Source organism: Heterocephalus glaber, unplaced genomic scaffold, assembly GCF_053883595.1.
Source record: "Heterocephalus glaber isolate CG9 unplaced genomic scaffold, H.glaber_assembly_v1.0 deba00001532, whole genome shotgun sequence".
Classification (NCBI taxonomy): domain Eukaryota; kingdom Metazoa; phylum Chordata; class Mammalia; order Rodentia; family Bathyergidae; genus Heterocephalus; species Heterocephalus glaber.
Window position 1 is genome coordinate 460,092 of NW_028258330.1, and position 16,296 is coordinate 476,387.

Consider the following 16,296-nt stretch of genomic DNA (forward strand, 5'->3'; position numbering starts at 1 on the left):
AATGAGGACTTCTCAGAGCCTCAGTTTCCCTGCCTGTGACATAGGGGCCCCTAGGCCTGGTATGCGTGGAATGTGCTGCCACAGATTGTGCTCCGGCCTGGCGTGGTGAGGACACAGGGTCCCCTTCTCCTTGTAGCCCCCTTCCTTGTTGTTGGGGTGCTGGCATGGAGCCCACTGAGCACAGCTGTGTAGTGGGGGTGGACCTGTCACCCCAGAGCCTCAAGTCCATGTTGGGGTTAGCAGGAGAGGATGCTTTCTGTGGCACTCTGTTTCAGTTTGTCCCCTCCTCTCTCAAATGTCTGACTCTCTGGATGTGCAGGGCAAGAGCCCACCGCAGACACAATCACACAGCCTTCTGAGCTGCCACAGTGGTCCTGTCTGACTGGGTAGGGACCTTGAACTCCTCCTCTCCATCCAGGCCACAGAGGCGGTGCCAGAGCAGTGTGAGGCCAGGCCTGATGGGTGCAAGTGTGCACTGGCTAGGCTAGTCCTCCTCCATCTTCCTGTGCAAGCAGGAGGCTCTGTCTGCTCTTCTTGGTTCAGAAGGCGGGGGCCAAATCTGGAGGGTGGCATGGGGCAGAGGCAGGAGCAGGCAGCCCACTGTAGGACAGGGCCTGGAACATGGCACCTGGCCACAGCATGGTCCCAAAGATGTGGCACCCAGCCACAGGGTGGGTCCCAGGGCTGCACCCACCTGAGCACCCCATTGTGTCCACACTGAGGGGCCTGAGCCATGTTTACCCCGACAGAGGTCCTGGTGTCACTGGGACCCTTCCCCATCTCTACTCTGACCAGCACAGTGGGCATCCAGTGCCCTTTGGGGATGCAATCTGGGCTCCCAGCAAACCAGCATTTTCTTTCCCCTCTTACAGAGACTGGTGGCATCTGCATTGCACCCCGGCCCTCAGAGGAAGGGGCTGAAATCCTCCCTGGCATGGCCATGAGGCCCTTTTTCGGCATCCTGCCCACTCTCATGGACGAGAAGGTGCATGAGGCCCTGCACAGGCCAGTCCCCTGCTGTCCCTCACCACACACTGGTGCCTGCTTCCCAGGCTTCTCTCAGGGTGCTGTCTTGATGACATCGCTGTGGGGCCTAGCCCCAGGCTCTTGGGAGGAAGGCTCTGGGCAGCTCCTTCTGCACCCGATTGTCATCTTTCGGCCTCAGTTGAGCAGTGAGAAAGATGATGCTGATGGTCGGTTCTCACGTCTAAATCTCTCATCCTGTCTTCCCGGTCTGCAGGGCAACGTGGTGGAGGGTGACGATGTCTCTGGGGCCCTGTGCATTGCCCAGGCCTGGCCAGGCATGGCTCGGACTATCTATGGCGACCACCAGAGATTTGTAGATTCCTACTTCAGGGCCTACCCAGGTGAGTGGCTGGGGTGACCCTTGTGCCGAGCCTGTGTTCTGCTAAAACGTCCACAGGAATGGCAGTGGTGGGCAGCATGGCATGGGGGTGAAGGACAGGCACATGGAGGCTCAGGTACTGTGGAGTCAGCCCAACCTCGGGCCTCTGCGGGCCAGGGTCGTGAGTGTGAGGTTGGTAAATGCCGGGCTGGGGTGGCCCCATTAGCTCTTAGCAGAGGAGAATGGAAAAAACACTGTGGACACTGGCCATAGTAGGGGCTTTCCCAAAGCTTATGTCTGTGCTTTCCCAGTTGTTCTTGTGCTTTTGGGCTGGAAGTTATGTGAATGCCACCTTGTCTTGTTGGAACTGATGGCTTCTAGTCTCAAGCCTGTACTGAGCCCAGTTGGGCTTCCTCAGATGTGCCCATTCTGCCCTCCTCCCCGAGTCAGCAGTTGGACGTCGCCAGCTGCCTGCTCGAGAGGTTTGGCTGGGGCCACAGGGAGACTGTGAGGAGGGCCAGCAGGCCAGGATGGCAGCCTAGGCCTGTGGCCTGTGACCAGGATGGGGCCCCATCACAGAGGGCTGGAGTTCAGGGCTCCTGAGCGGATCCTCTGCTGGGCTGCAGGCTACTACTTCACTGGAGACGGGGCTCACCGCACCCAGGATGGCTACTACCAGATCACAGGGCGCATGGATGATGTCATCAACATCAGTGGCCACCGCCTGGGCACCGCAGAGATCGAGGATGCCATGGTGAGTATGGCCCAGCCTCTCCTTTGCCCTGGTACTACCACGATGCTGTTGGCCTCTGAGTGGGGTGGGAACGTGACCTGAGCCACCTCCAGGCCATGGGGCTCACCACACTTTGCCCTGTTCTCTGTGGTACAGGCTGACCACCCTGCCGTGCCGGAGACTGCTGTTATTGGCTACCCCCATGACATCAAAGGAGAAGGTGAGTGGCCCCTTGAGCAGCCTCACTGATGTCCCACCTTGTGCCTGTCATGGGTGCCCCCTAAACAGAGTGGGGTGGAGCACTGGTGACTAGGTCTGCAGGGCAGAGCTGATGCTCCCCTTCTCTCCCAAGCAGAGGTTTTGGGTGAGAAAGCCAATGACATGCAGTGGGCAGGTTGGGGTTCTGAAAGGCCCCGGCCACATTGGCCTAAGGACACTCCCCAACCGGAGCCATGGCCCAGTTGGCCTTACCTGAGCTTGGGAAGTTCATCCTGTGGCTCTGGCCCTTGGCTGGGCATTGTCTACACCTTGCCATGGAGTGTTCCTGAGCCATCCAGCCACATAGCCCTCCCCTCTGCCCTGCCAGCTCTGTGTCCACAGCGGCTGGTGGGATGCAGGGCAGAGCCTGGCACAGGCTTTGGCTGCACCTGGACTGGGGAGAAGCCTGGCTGTGTTCCCACTGGCATGGCCACCTTCTGGGGACACAGAATGAGTGGAACAGCTTCCTCTCCCAGGACACACTTGGTTCCAGAGCTGACGAGGCCCAAGTCCCCAGGGCCTGCACACGGGCAGGAGTGCCTGAGTGTTGTAAGCCACTTGGCCTGCTATGACCCTGTGCTCAGTCACCACTGGGCACACCAGCCCCATGCCAGGTCTTTGCTGGGCACACTGATCCTGTGCCAGGTCACTGCTGGGAACACCAAGCCTGCTCCATTTCACCTCTGGGCACACTGACCCCGTGCCAGGTCACTGCTGGCCACACTGACCACGTCTTCCTGCCTTGTGGCCTGAGATAGAGATTTCTCGCTCTTCCTGTTAGCGGCTCATTGGGTCATAGCTTGTCCCAAACATCACCCCGCCTGCCTGTCATGTTGTGTACCCCTGTGCTATATTTATTCAGATGCTTTCTATATTTTATTTCATTTTGGTGCTTTGCACATTCTGAGTGTAGGTCTTACTACCCTGAACACCCTAGTCCCTCAGATACTTTCTTTAAATTGACCCACTGTAAAATTTAAAATCTGTGCAAGCACTTCAGAAACAGCATTTTCCATGGCTGTGAAACAGCTGTGGGGATGAGGGCTGCTGTGGCTTTGTGATGGAGGCTATAGGGCCGCCCCAGCAGAGTCCTTGTCCAGGCATAGTCAGAACGGGGACAGAGGCAGGAACAGTTGCCCAGCCTGTCAGTGTGACCCGTGTCCCACCTGTGGGCCCCACGCTGGCAAGGCCTGCATTTCACACTGTGGCCGGGGCTGCCTGGGTGTCGCAGGTCTGGGCCTTTGTAAATCAAAGCTGAGCTGTGCTGGCTGCTTGGGTACTGGGGCCCACAGAGGGCTGTGGGGCTGCACAGAGGGCCTCAACCTGGCATTGTCCCCACATTTCCCCTGGGTGAACCCCAGGAGGAGAGCACAGGACCGAGGGAGGCCGCCTGGAGGGTGGACTCACATGAAGGGCTGCGATGGGTGCTGTGTCTGCTGCTGCGGCTTGGGGCACAGGGCAGAGTCCCTGGGTGAGCATCCCAGGCTGCCGGCACCTGGCAGCAGCTGGGGCAGCTCTCCTGTCCTGAGCAGGCCTGGTTCGGTCACCTACCAACAGTGGGGATTTCCTGCTGTTTCTCATGTACTGGAGCATCTGTTTGCTTTTAATTTGTGTACCAGTTCCGTCTGCATGCCTTGCGAATTTGTCCTCTCCCTCAGGCTGGCACCTCATCTGTGGGAGGGGAGCCCCACGTTGGGATTGCTTCGGACTCCACCCCCTGAGCCTGCCTGGGTTTTCATCCCTCTGGCCTCAGCCTCCCACCTCCATCCAAGTGGCTCCTCCCTTCATCTCTGGCTCTGGACTCCACAGTCCAGGCCACTCCAGCCCGCCTCAGCCCCAGGACAAGGGGCACTGTGTTCTTTCCTTCAGAGGTTTCACAGCCTGGGGGTGGGTGTGATGCCCATCCCCACAGGGCAAGAGCCACAGCCAGACTCGGTCAGGGTCAGGAAAGCCTCTACAGGGCGTCAAAGCTGGACTGGGTCTTGAGGGATAAGTTGGAGTTTGCTGGGTGGAGATGGGAGCCTTTCAGGCAGAAGCTGAGGCTGCTGCAGACCAGCCATGCAGGCACAATCGCCCTGGTGGTCGTCAGCAGGGGCTCCTGCTGTGCTCAGGCCTGGTCCTTCTGCTGGGGACACAGTGGAGAGTGAGACAGGGCCTCTGCCTTCATGGCCACTGTGCTGGGAGGAGGCACGGAGGCGGGAGGGACAGACCCGGACAGCAGTCAACTTGGTGAGGGAACCTCGCACACGGCTGAGAGGTGTGGAGGATGAGGAAGCGGGGTTGGTGTGGGCGTCACAGGAGCACTGTGACAGCAGGGATGTGATGTGGGGACCTCAGGGACTCACATGGAGGATGGGATGTCAGGTCCAGGGCGACTGTGGGCTCCAGGCCCAGCTCTTTCGGAGCCACCAGGATGTTGACAGATGAAGTGGATGGTTGTGCCAACTGGGGCCACCCAGAGTTGCCTAACACTGCTGTGACAGTGCTGAGACACAGCAGGAGCAGCCAAGGGGAGCGTTTTCGGATTAATCTGAACTCCAGTGGCCTAGGGGTTGAGAACACGCCCACCACGTCTGCACTGTCTTGTGTGTCCTGTCAGCCCCATCACAGGCGCTGTCACAGCGGAGGGACCATCGTAAGTCACTTGAGCTGGGTCACAGTGGCCGTCAGCACCTGCTGCAGTGCTAAGCTCCTAGCCATGCGTGGCTGCCCGGCCAGCACACCCATGGAGCTATAGGAACTGCTGCGGCTCTGCTGTGGCAGAAATGCACTGTAAGGGCTGAGGCGAAAGAGAGAAGCTGCCACGGTGTCACCAACGCAGGGTTTAGAGGTCCCTTGGAGCCAGGCGTGGCAGCACATGCCTGTGGTCCCAGCTACTTGGGAGGCTGAGGAAGGAGGATTGCTTGACCCCAGGACCTGGGCAACACAGCAAGACAAACCCTTGGCACAGGTAGCAGGTGGCACCCAGTACCTGGCTGCACAGATATCGCTGTGGTACTCCCAAACCTCTGCTTTTCTTCCAGCCGCGTTTGCCTTCATCGTATTGAAGGATGAGGCTGGTGATGTGGATGTGGTGGTGAATGAGCTCAAGTCGGCGGTGGCCACCAAGATTGCCAAATATGCCGTGCCTGACCAGATCCTGGTGAGTGGATGCCTGGTGGGGGCCAGTGATGCTCTCATTAATTCCCTTTTGCAAATCCTACAGGTGTCAGTGATGATAGTTTCTGACGAGCACATCACCCTGGTGGCTCGAGCCTATGATCTCAGCTACTTATGAGGCTGAGGCAGAAAGATCAAGAGTTTGAGCCTATCCTGGACAACTTAGAGAGACCCTGTCTCAGGATTTGAAAAGGTTTTGGGGCTGTTGTAACTCAGCATGAGGCCCAGGTTTAGTCCTCTGTGCCAAAAAACAAAATAACAAACACAGGTGATCTGGTAGGTTACCCGAGGGTGGGTGAGGCTCTGGCCTGTGGTTGCTGGATACGGGTCCAGGACTTGGTGCTGAAGAGAATTAGGGATTTTATTTTCCTTTTGTGGTTCTGTGTTAGCTTCTCATTGCTATGACAAAATAACAGACAGTTTAGAAGGGAGAAAAGCTTGCTGTAGCTCCCAGTGCCAGAGTTCCAGTGGGAGGTTGGTGGGTTCCATTGTTTGGGGCTGGGAGGCAGAGGGGAGGGAGGATCCAACTCCCAAAGGCCATCACATCCCAGGATCCACGGGCTCAGCACCTCACCTCAATATGTGGGCTTTGGGGGACTCCCGGGTCCACACCAGAGCAGAGCTGCACACAGGGCCTTGCACGTGCCAGCCACACGTTCTGCCACTGAGTTAGTCCCCACCTGAATTAAAGTAGATTTTAATAGAGAGGTGTGGAAAATATCAGAGTTCTCCCCCCATGTGGCCTCTAAACACATTTCCTGGTGCCAGCAAGGGGAGGGTCCATTGGCCCTGGGCAGAGTGTGGCTACCGGGGCCCTAGTGCCTCCTTTCCCGGATCCTTGGCACCCTGAGCAGTTCCCAGGTGCTGTAGCTTGGGGCAGGGGTCCCAGCGTCAGTTGGTGTTGTCATGGCTGGCCTGGCACCTGGAGCTGGCGGGTGAACTGGACTGTGTCCCAGAAACAGAGTCACTGTTAAATGTCTGCGAGGTGCTGGGCCACATCCCCAGACAGCTCCTAACCTGCCACCACTGAGTGGCACCAGATGGGGTGTGGCTGCTTGAAAATGCTAAGTATTAAACTTCCAGACTTGTTTCTGTGAAGTTGCTCTCAGCTCTCATGCAAGGCAAAAATTGAAGTCACAGCATGGGAGAGGGTAGAGGTTGGTTCTGCTGTCCTGGAGCCCACATGCGAGTGGTGACATCACTGAGGTGTCAGCGCAGCACTGCCTGGCAGGGGATGTGGCTGACCTGCCCCACAGTTGCTCCTGCCTTCTGGTGGGTCTCAGCTTCAGGCCCAGGAGGTGGGAGGGTAAACCAGAGACCTCCGGGTGTCAGCCTGAGCATGGCCCTCACCCCAGGGCACCGTGCTAATGCTGCACTGTCTCACCAGGTGGTGAAGCGTCTTCCCAAAACCCGCTCTGGGAAAGTCATGCGGCGGCTCCTGAGGAAGATCATCACAAGTGGAGCCCAGGACCTGGGGGACACCACCACCCTGGAGGACCCCAGCGTCATCCAGGAAATCCTGAGTGCCTTCCACATGCACAAAGAGAGGCGGGCAGCCACCAAGTAGGATGCGGCCTCCACCCAAGCTCAGACCTCATCCCAGTGAGCCCAGGCCTCACCTGCCTCCCAGGACATCCCAGCCCAGAATCCACACCCTCAATGTGTGAATGAAGCCAGCCTGGAGCCTCTCTTCCTTCCTGGGGCCCGGAGTCTGACCTGCCAGGGTGCCAACACACACGGTAGTTTCTGTGCTGCTTGCCTGGGCTCGGTTTCCAGGCCTGGACTTCAGCAGCATCTGCAGCCCAGAGCTGGGGCAACCCCATTTCTTCAGAGGTTTCCAGAGACAAAAGCTGAGGCTTTTGTCTGAGGTGAGGGTACACACACACACACACACACACACACACGTACTATAGCAGAGTCAGGGAAATCTCTGCCTACATCAGTGAGAAGGGCCCGCTCTCCAGCACCTGTTAGCAAATCTGGAAATCTGGTCAGATGTCTGTGCCCCTGTCTGTCTGCTGTCCTGAGAACTTTGTGCCCGTGTCCCATGTCTGACCTTCCTGACCTTGGTCTGTGTCATCTCAGAATGAATGATACCTGACCCCCGAGCTCTGAAGCTATTCTGGGTGGATTTGTTCCTTTGAGCTGTGACCTGGCAGGATTTGCTTTCTGCTTGATGCCTCTCGGGAGAAAGTCAGGGAAAACTCAGGTGAATGTCAGGGCAGCTTGGTCTGAACTGGGCTCCTGTTCTGGGGTCCGGAAGAGCCAGAGGCCCCAGTGTAAGATATGCACCCTGTTCCGGGGTCCCCCTTTTCAATGTGCCTTAAGTCCCAAAGATCACAATGTGATGTGGGTCAGGTCACTCAGTGCTCATTGAGAGTCAAGACTGAGAGCATGGGGCAGGTGGAGGCTGAGCCCCTGTGCACCCCGTTTGGGTGTTCATGGGGTCTGGGTGCCCCATACCTGCCAGGGCCTTGCTGTGGTAGCTCTGGGCAATTGGGTGAGCGCGAGGAGACTCACGGTAGCAGAGGCTGCAGTACGCACAACACTGAGCAACAGTGCTCGTTACCACTGGTGATGTTGAGCCACGCACTGGGCCACAGAAGAGCCATGGCGCTGTTATGAAATGACTTGGGTCTCTGGCTCTCTAGTGGTCCACAAGGTTGTTCAAATAAAGCTTTATTTTGTTCATTCTCCATCTAGGGTCATACTTTGGTGGATGCTTTTTATTTTTCCCCCTGATGCTGGGCACTGATCCTCGGCCAGGCCCACGCTGGGCAAGCATTTACCCCTGAGCTGCACCCTTGGCCTTGGGCTGTTCTTTCCACTGCACTTATTCTAAGCATAGCACCGGGATGGGCAGCAGGTCTGTCCCTTCAGAAAGTGGCACTAACAAAGCCTGTGTTCTCACCGAGGACACACACTAGCAGCCATGCGTCTCACCTCCCTGACACATGAACCTGCCTCCTGTGACGCCTCATCCAGTGCCCAACTATGGGTGGCACTCAGGCAACAAGCTCAGGGACACTGCATAAGAATCCAGGTCCTCAGTCATTGCAGCCTCATCTCAAATGTCCAGTAGCCACAGTGGCCCTTTGGACAGCATAGCATGAATGTCCATCACCACCCATAGTCCTGTTGGGCTGGAGAGGTTACACACAGCCACCTCATGCAGCTCTCTGGGTGTGGGAAGCTGTGGGCCTGCCCCAGGGCAGGGTGGGGCCCTTAGAGGAAGAGGCCACTGAGCTGGTGCCAGGAGCCTGCACCCCAGCTGCCCAGTGGGCAGGAGCTGGGAGGCCTGTTCTCAGGGGTATCCTCTTGTTCCCTTGGGCCATGAGCTGGATGGGCATAGAGGTGGGGTGCGGGAACCCCAGTGTTCATGTGAGGGAAACTGAACACAGGGACAGCAGCTCACTGGCAGCAGCCCCACTGCACACCTCTCAGACTGGTGACCCTCCAGGCTGCTGTCCTGCTCACCTTTCTGCTGGCAAAGGCCCTGGTTTCTGTGAGGGCCGTCCTGGCTCCTACTTTGTCAGTGCCCCTACCCTGGCTGGAAGGTCAGTTGTTTCCTGTATCCCAGTCCTCAGCCTTGGTGACAGGTTCAGGCCTGGCCACATGACACTGACAGGGCCCCTGAGAAGCCCACAGACACCATAGGTGAGGGGACAAGATGTGGCTGCCACAGGGAGGCCTGTCCCAGAATGCAGCTGCATGGCTGAGCCCTGCCTGGACATCTTCCTTGCTGTTGGTTTTCTGTCCTAGTTAGAATGTCCGGAGAGGGACCAAGTTGGTGGCCCTGAGATGCAGAGAGAAGGGCAGGCAGCTACAGTGATGGCACAGGTGCCACACGGAGAGGAGGATCAGAGGCATCAGGGATGGTTAGCCTGAAAGTGCAGCCCCTTGCAGGCCAGCTTAGGGTGACATTTGTGATGACACATGGTGACACCACATTCATCAGACCCAGTGTTTTAAGAACAAGCTCTGTCATCAGCCTAAAGGGAGACACAGCTTCTTGGGATGACTAAGTCCCAAGGGGAGCGTGTCCCTATAGCATCTGAAATAAAATGGTGCAGAAAAATCACGGCCATTTTCCATGACCTATGACCTAGCTGCACACAGCTCTCAAGGTGAGTTAGGAGATGACGAGTTGATGGCGGTGCCTATGCATTCCCAGTTCACAGAAGCTGCTGTGATTTCCCTTTCTGTGCTGGAACATGGAGGGGTCAGCTGAGCATGGGGGTCCTGAGAGCTGTGTCCCCACCTTCACAATGCCCCACCTCAGAGGACAATGGCAGACTCTCAGGTAGAGCTTGGGGTGCAGGGAAGGCCCGAGGTGGCTGTAGGTCCCACCACCCAACCTGTAGTCTCTCTCCACTTCCCACGAGACTGGATTTGGCTGGATTGATTCTGACCCCAGGGCCTGCACTCAGCCTTGGGCTCAGCCACATGTGTGGGCCATTCTTGGGGGAGCTTTGGAGAGACACTGACAGCCTAGGTTTTTGTTTGTTTTGTTTTGCTTTTGGGCACTGGAGATTGAATCCAGAGACTTCATACTGAGCTCCACCCTCAGCCCTTCTTTTTCTTTGTTTTTATTCTGAGACAAGGTGAACTCGCTATATTGCTGAGGCTAGGCTTGAACTCTTCAGCCTTCCAGAGTGCTGGGATTTCAGGCTAGGTGTTCATCACCATGCCTGGCTCTTGTGTGTGTGTGTGTGTGTGTGTGTATTTATTTATTTTAAGGGATCTTATTGAATTTAGAGGAACTCTACAAGTTGGTTATCTTGGATAGAGGAAACAGTCTACGGCTGGACCAAGAGGAGCTCTCATGGAGGTGGCAGTTTCTTTTTGATAGGAATTGTGCGACATGAATTTGTGTGACTTCTAATCTGAAATGTAGTTTGTTCCCTTCATCTTGTTTGGGAAGTTTGCAGCATAACAGGATTAAGCCACACGACCACGTCATTTCTGACTTTGAATACCAGTTGGAGCTTGTTTCCCCTGGGTGCTGGGAATGGAACCCAGCGCCTCACACATGCCGAGCCTGGACTGCACCCCGAGCTGCACCCCAGCCCCTACCAGCAGCTTTTTGTTTGTTTTTGTGGTACTGGGGATCAAACCCAGGGCCTCGCACTGAGCCACATCCCCAGCCTTTTTATTTGTATTTCTGGTTTTGAGACAGGGTCTCACTTAGTTGCAAGTTGCCCAGAATCAAACAGGTAGAAACAACTTTTTCTGTGGACTGATTACTTGTTACCCACCCCATTCATATGTAGAAATCCTACCCCTAGAGTGATGGTATTTGGAGGAGAAGGTGGGGCCCTTATGAATGAGGTTAGAGCCTTTACAGGGAGACACCCAAGAGCCTGCTTCCTGTCCTCACTGTTGGCCATGTGAAGACACAACACAAAGATATTTAAGGCAATTTGAATTTGTTTCCATTAAAAAGACTGAACTACACATCCACAAACATCATTGCATGTCCATGGGGTGGACATGCATGCATCCCGCAAAGGCTGCTGTGTGGTTATAATCCAAAAACACAGGCTGTACCTGGAATCTATGGCAACATCGGTGAAAACGTGACACAAATGGAAAGACCATTTGAGAGGCCTGGTACCTTGGCCCAGAAGCTTCACTGGAAATCACTTGCAGGGGTATCACGAGTCAGTTACTAGCTGCAGAGGTGGAGAGGGGCCAGGACAGTTCCCAAACCATGACTTCTCCAGACACTCCTTCCTCCCCAGACAGTCCCCAAACTGTTGCACGGACAGTTCTGCTTTCTTCAAGTGTAAGACACTGATAAAAATGAACTTGATTTCCTCCCACAACTGGCTGTGTATCAGCTGTGTGCAGGCTGCTACTCCCGGAGCTGAAACTCAGGGTCCAGGCTCCCTGCCTGGGCCTGGTGTTCATGGAGCGCTGTTGTCTATGGTGCACACAGCAGCCTGAGATCTCCTCAGGGGCTGTTCTTGGCTCTGGCTGCCCTGGGGACAGTGCCTGCCCATCCCAGAATCCAAGGATGCTGTGGTCATCTGAACTTTGAACAGCTCTGCTTCACACTGGGGCCAAGTCCTGGGGACCTGGAAACCAGCTCTCGGGAAGACTGACTGGGCTCAATACAATGTTTATTTCCTTCTACTTCATTGTAAGATAGTGGATAAAAAACTTTCAAGCTAAACTTTTTTTGTGTGTGTGTGTGAAATAAACAAATACAAAAGTGCTTAAGACATAAACATATAGCTTAGCAAGTTGGTATAAAACACAACCCAGGTAGCCCCACCGAAGTTGTGACTGTAGCCTGGTGGATGCCACCCTGCCCATCCTGGTTGGAATCTGTCAATAGCTTGCAGGGGCTGGAGACAGGGCCACTGCCAATAGCTTGCATGGGCTGGAGACAGGGTCACTTGTGTCTCCCCAAGCCTTCCAAGCCCCTCCTGGCTCCCAAAGGTGGCCCTGGTTCTCAGACAGGGTGGGGTGGTGATTCCCCATGCTTTCTAATCTTAGGGACACTGACTCAGGGCCCCCAAAATGGGGTGCTCTGTGTATTTCTCTATGTCCTATTTCCTTCTTAAGTGGTGATTCTCAGCTTCAGCTTTGAAAGTATTTGGGGAACTTCTACACCCCTGATTCCCAGTCACATCCTGGTCCAATGTTAGAGGAGCTTTTGTGGTTGGGAGGGGGATTTCCAGGGGGAGCACAGTTGACTGAAGTCCAGTCCTGGCTGACTTGCTCAGCCCCAGTCTTGGGCCATGGGCCCACTGCTGCACAGCACACTGACTCCTGCCCCTCTGTAGGCCTTGGTCTAGTTGTCACCACAGAGTCTAACCTCAGTGGTGGCCCCGGCACAGGGGACTCCAGAGAGTGAGAGAAAAAGTGGACCCAGAGCACAGATCCGATTAGTGCAGTCTCTGGGGTGTTGATGTTAAACCAGGAGGGGAGAAAGATGAGGCCCAGAAGTCAACCAGTGAGTCAGGAAGGCCTTTCTCCCAGGAGTTCACGAACTCTTTGAGCTATGAGGACTTCGGAGCTCAGTGAAATGGGGGGTGCCCCAGAAGCACTGACCAGCAATGCAGGCGGCCCACTCAGGACCCCACTGGTGCCTGTCTGTTCGGTTGTCTTCCCTCAGCCTCCTGCAAAGCCCAAGGCATGTAAGCCTATTGACAACTTAGAGCCCGAGCTCCCATCTCTGCCATCTGTCTTTGTTCATCTGCTGCTGCTGTAACAGAGTACATGAGACACCAAGTAATGTACAAGGAACAAGAAGTGATTTGGCTTATGGTTCTGGAGACTGGGAAGCCCAGGAGCCTGGCGATGACATTTGGCAAGGGCCTTCATGCTGGGTCACCCACAGCAGAAAGCAGAGAAGGAAAAGCAGGGAAGGGCGGACACTCCACTGTGAAGATACAGAACCTCCATGGTAAGGACATTAGTCCTGTACCCCGTGACCTGATCCCTTCTGATCAGACCACCTCCCAACATGGATGTGCTGGGGGCTTAGTTTCCAACACCTGAGCTTTGGGGACACAGTTAAGCCTGAGTACCACCCTGTGTAGTCGTCTGCTCTTGTCCCACGTGTGGCATGTAAGCCTTGCTATTGCCTTCCTCACTCAACAAGAAGCTCCCTAGATGACACGGCTGCTGAACTGATGAGGACATGAGGCTCTGGGCTGCAGGGTGAGACAGACACAGTGAAAGGCCAGGGCAGACCTGGCAGAGCACAGGGTCTGGGCCAGAGCCCTGAGGCTGCCTGTGTGACATGGAGTCCCCCTGCCACTGCTTCAGTTCACACATTACCAGAGCAGGAATTGCCGTGTTTGCACCTATCCTGCTCTCCGGGATAGGGAAAGGGTGGCTCTTGCTCAGTTGTCCAGCTTCTGCCTTCCTCTTTACTAGGACATGGGGAGACTTTGGGGTCACCCCAAACTCAGCCTTGCTGCAGGCCTGTTTTTGCCCTCCACCTGGCTACCTGGTCTCGGTTTACATTTGGTTTGGTCACAGTGGCTGTTGCTAAATGCAAAGCTGCTTCTCCCACTTCTACCAGTCTTTATCCAAATATATGGAAGGTGTTGGTTAGTGATCCTGGAACACTCGATGCCAACCTCAGCCAAGCGACAAGCCAGAGGGTAGAAACACTACCCTATATCACCCCAGAGGAGACCTGGGTCTTGGCTGTGTTAGTGCCTTGTTAACAAACCCTTGAAGATGTACAGAATTTAGGAACCCCGTTGAAGTAACCAGTGTTGCAATGTCTCTTGGAGTAGAGTAGAATGTTCTTGGTAAGAGTCACCATTTGGGTCATCTGTCTCTGTCATGTAGATCCAAGAGTCTGCCTCATAACCTTGGGAATGGCCAGCACACCTTGACCAATCCCTTCTAAAGGGCATCACCACCCCAGGCACCACCTCTCTGTGACTGAGTGAAAGAAACACTAAACTTGTACAAGTACATATGTTTATGCAAACAAAGGAAAAGGCAGGCAGTAGTCATCAAAAGAGAAATGATCAGTGGTTTTCAAGAAATGGTTTCTAAGTACAGCAAAATGATTAATAAGCGACCCATGCCAATCATGAAATGTCAGCATTGAGCGAACAATGGGCTAATGAGTGCACTTCTCAGCAAGGTAGCAAATATTATGTCCACATCCCTGGTAGACGCTGAGTGCTGAAAGTCTTACTGAGCACTTTGCCATCAAGTCTGGGTTGACTTCAAGAACCCTTCCAAGTGGGGTGATTTAGGCAGTTTTTCCCTTGGTCTGTTTTTAACCCTTACTCTACCCGGCCCTGCTTCTAGCTAGGTAGACTTGTGGCCAGCCCACCAGCCTTGCCCATTCATACAGGCAGCCCCTGGACTGCTCTGTTGGTTTCTGCCAGATACTGTCCTCTCATGCAGCAGCTTGGTTTGGGCAACTCACCATGATGGGACCCAAGAGTTGGAATCTGGACAAGGAGACTCTCGTTATATGCTGCAGGATACTTGAATTGGGGAAACCACAAGAGCCCCTCCATCATTTACGTGCCCAAGCAGAGGGTGCTGGCTATCACACAGGCGGCATCTCAGGTTCCTGGCTGTCCCCGACCATGGCTGAGACTCAGATGACTGCTGATCTTAGATAGCTGCTTGGAGCTTAGAGGCTGCAGGTCAGTAGCTCAGTGGGACCCTGAGGACCTGAGCTCTTGGCCCTTGAGGTGTGTGCCTCAGGCATAACTCAGGGGATGAAGCCAGGGCCAGGTCTATTTGTCTCTTTTATCAAAAACTTTCCTGAAGATCAAAAGAATTTCTAAATTTGTTTTTATTTCCCAGTGAGAACCCCGCCTGTGGCCATCTTAGCTTCAAGAGCTGTAAGGGTGACAGTTTGTCTTTTCCAGCTCTCAGAGGAAAGGGCCAGCCCAACAGCAGAGTTTGCCAAGGGTGCGTGGTTGGACATAGAGGCCAGATGCATCAGGGGACAGTAATTATCCCCATTCTGCCTTGTTCCAGTCCCATGAGACCAGGTTGCTTTTCCTGTGCCAACTTCCATAAGCACATCCAGATCCTTCTAGTAAATCCTTCCTTCATTTCTTCATCTTCCTCTTTTCTTTTCTTTTTTGAGATGGGGTCTCATTATGTTGCCTGTGCTGACCTTGACCTCCTGCATTCAAGCAATTTTGCTGTCTCAGCCTCCCTGTGTGTGTGCCACTGTGCCTGGCCCTGTTCCATCTTAAGCTGGCTTTTGCTGATGTCTGTTTCTGGCAATGGCATGTCATCTAGTATGCTTTCTCTACTGTGCACAAGCTCATCTGTCCTCAGACTTAGACTCTCTGTCGTCCCACCTGAACTGAAAAATAGAGCTTCCTACCACAGCTCAGCAACTTACCTGGAATCCTTTTCCAGTAACCACTCGTCTTTCTGCTTCCTTGAGCTCAGCCCACTTGCCCTTCCTTGCCCCTTTTGGACCATTCAGTAACCCTAAGTCTGCCTTAGGCCGTCACCCCTTGTTTACTCACTCCAGGGCACCCCCTCATCCCTTCCCCCAACCTTCCTCTTGCAAACTTGCTCATGCAAGGCTGATGTGCAGGCGTGTTTCTGTGAAAAGCTGTTTCTGGTTGCTCCTACCTGAAGGCACTCATGCCTCCTGGGTCCTCAGGGCACCCTGCATGATGTTATTTATTTTATTTTTTTGTTGTGGGAATTGAACTCGGGTCCTTGCGCTTGCCCAGCAGGCGGCGAAACCACTGAGCTGAATCTGCAGTCCACCCTGCATGATGTTATGATGCTTATCGTCTCCTGCCTGGGCTTGGCTTAGCTGCCTGCAGGCTTCCAGGGGACATCTGTGCGAGGACAGCAAAGAGTATGGGTTGGGGACAAAGCCCTGGACTAGAAGCAGCCTTGCTTCTGGCATTGGCCTCCAGGTGTCGGCTGCCTGGCCAGCATCAGGGGCTGCTTCTCCCTTTCAGGCAGAGCCCCAAGTGTGTTGGGACTGCATGGCCAGTGCTTCAGAGGGAATGATCCTCATCCTTAGTTCCAGGGTGGGGAAACAGCCCAGAGGGCCTCAGCCAAAGCTGCTCTGTTCCCAGGGGACATCGGCCATGTCTGGAGACACTTGTGATTGTCACAGTGTTAGTCAGCTTTTTGTCATTATAACAGGTACTTGCGATAATCAACTTACATAGGGAACAGGGTTATTTTGGCTCAGGAGTGGAGGCTCTGGTCGTGGACAGTTGGTTCCGGGCTTTGGTGGCTGTGCCTCCTGGTGGTGCATTTGATGGTGCAAACCCTCACCCCCAGACAGGGATATGAGGAAGACGAAGGGTTAGGGTCCCAC

At 54.7% G+C, this 16,296-nt stretch overlaps 1 protein-coding gene across 5 annotated transcripts in view; it reads left to right on the forward strand.

Moving 5' to 3' along the window:
- Acss1 (acyl-CoA synthetase short chain family member 1) overlaps nt 1-8,191 on the forward strand; it is a 47,066-nt gene extending 38,875 nt beyond the window's left edge. For all 5 annotated transcript variants that reach the window (XM_004874777.4, XM_021252141.2, XM_004874776.4 and 2 more), the window contains 6 exons: nt 873-985; nt 1,241-1,367; nt 1,972-2,099; nt 2,235-2,298; nt 5,360-5,478; nt 6,883-8,191. In XM_004874777.4, the coding sequence (XP_004874834.2) occupies nt 873-985; nt 1,241-1,367; nt 1,972-2,099; nt 2,235-2,298; nt 5,360-5,478; nt 6,883-7,062 (731 nt within the window). In that variant the 3' untranslated portion in view covers nt 7,063-8,191. The remainder of the gene's footprint in view (nt 1-872; nt 986-1,240; nt 1,368-1,971; nt 2,100-2,234; nt 2,299-5,359; nt 5,479-6,882) is intronic.
- The last annotated feature ends 8,105 nt before the right edge of the window (nt 8,192-16,296 follow it).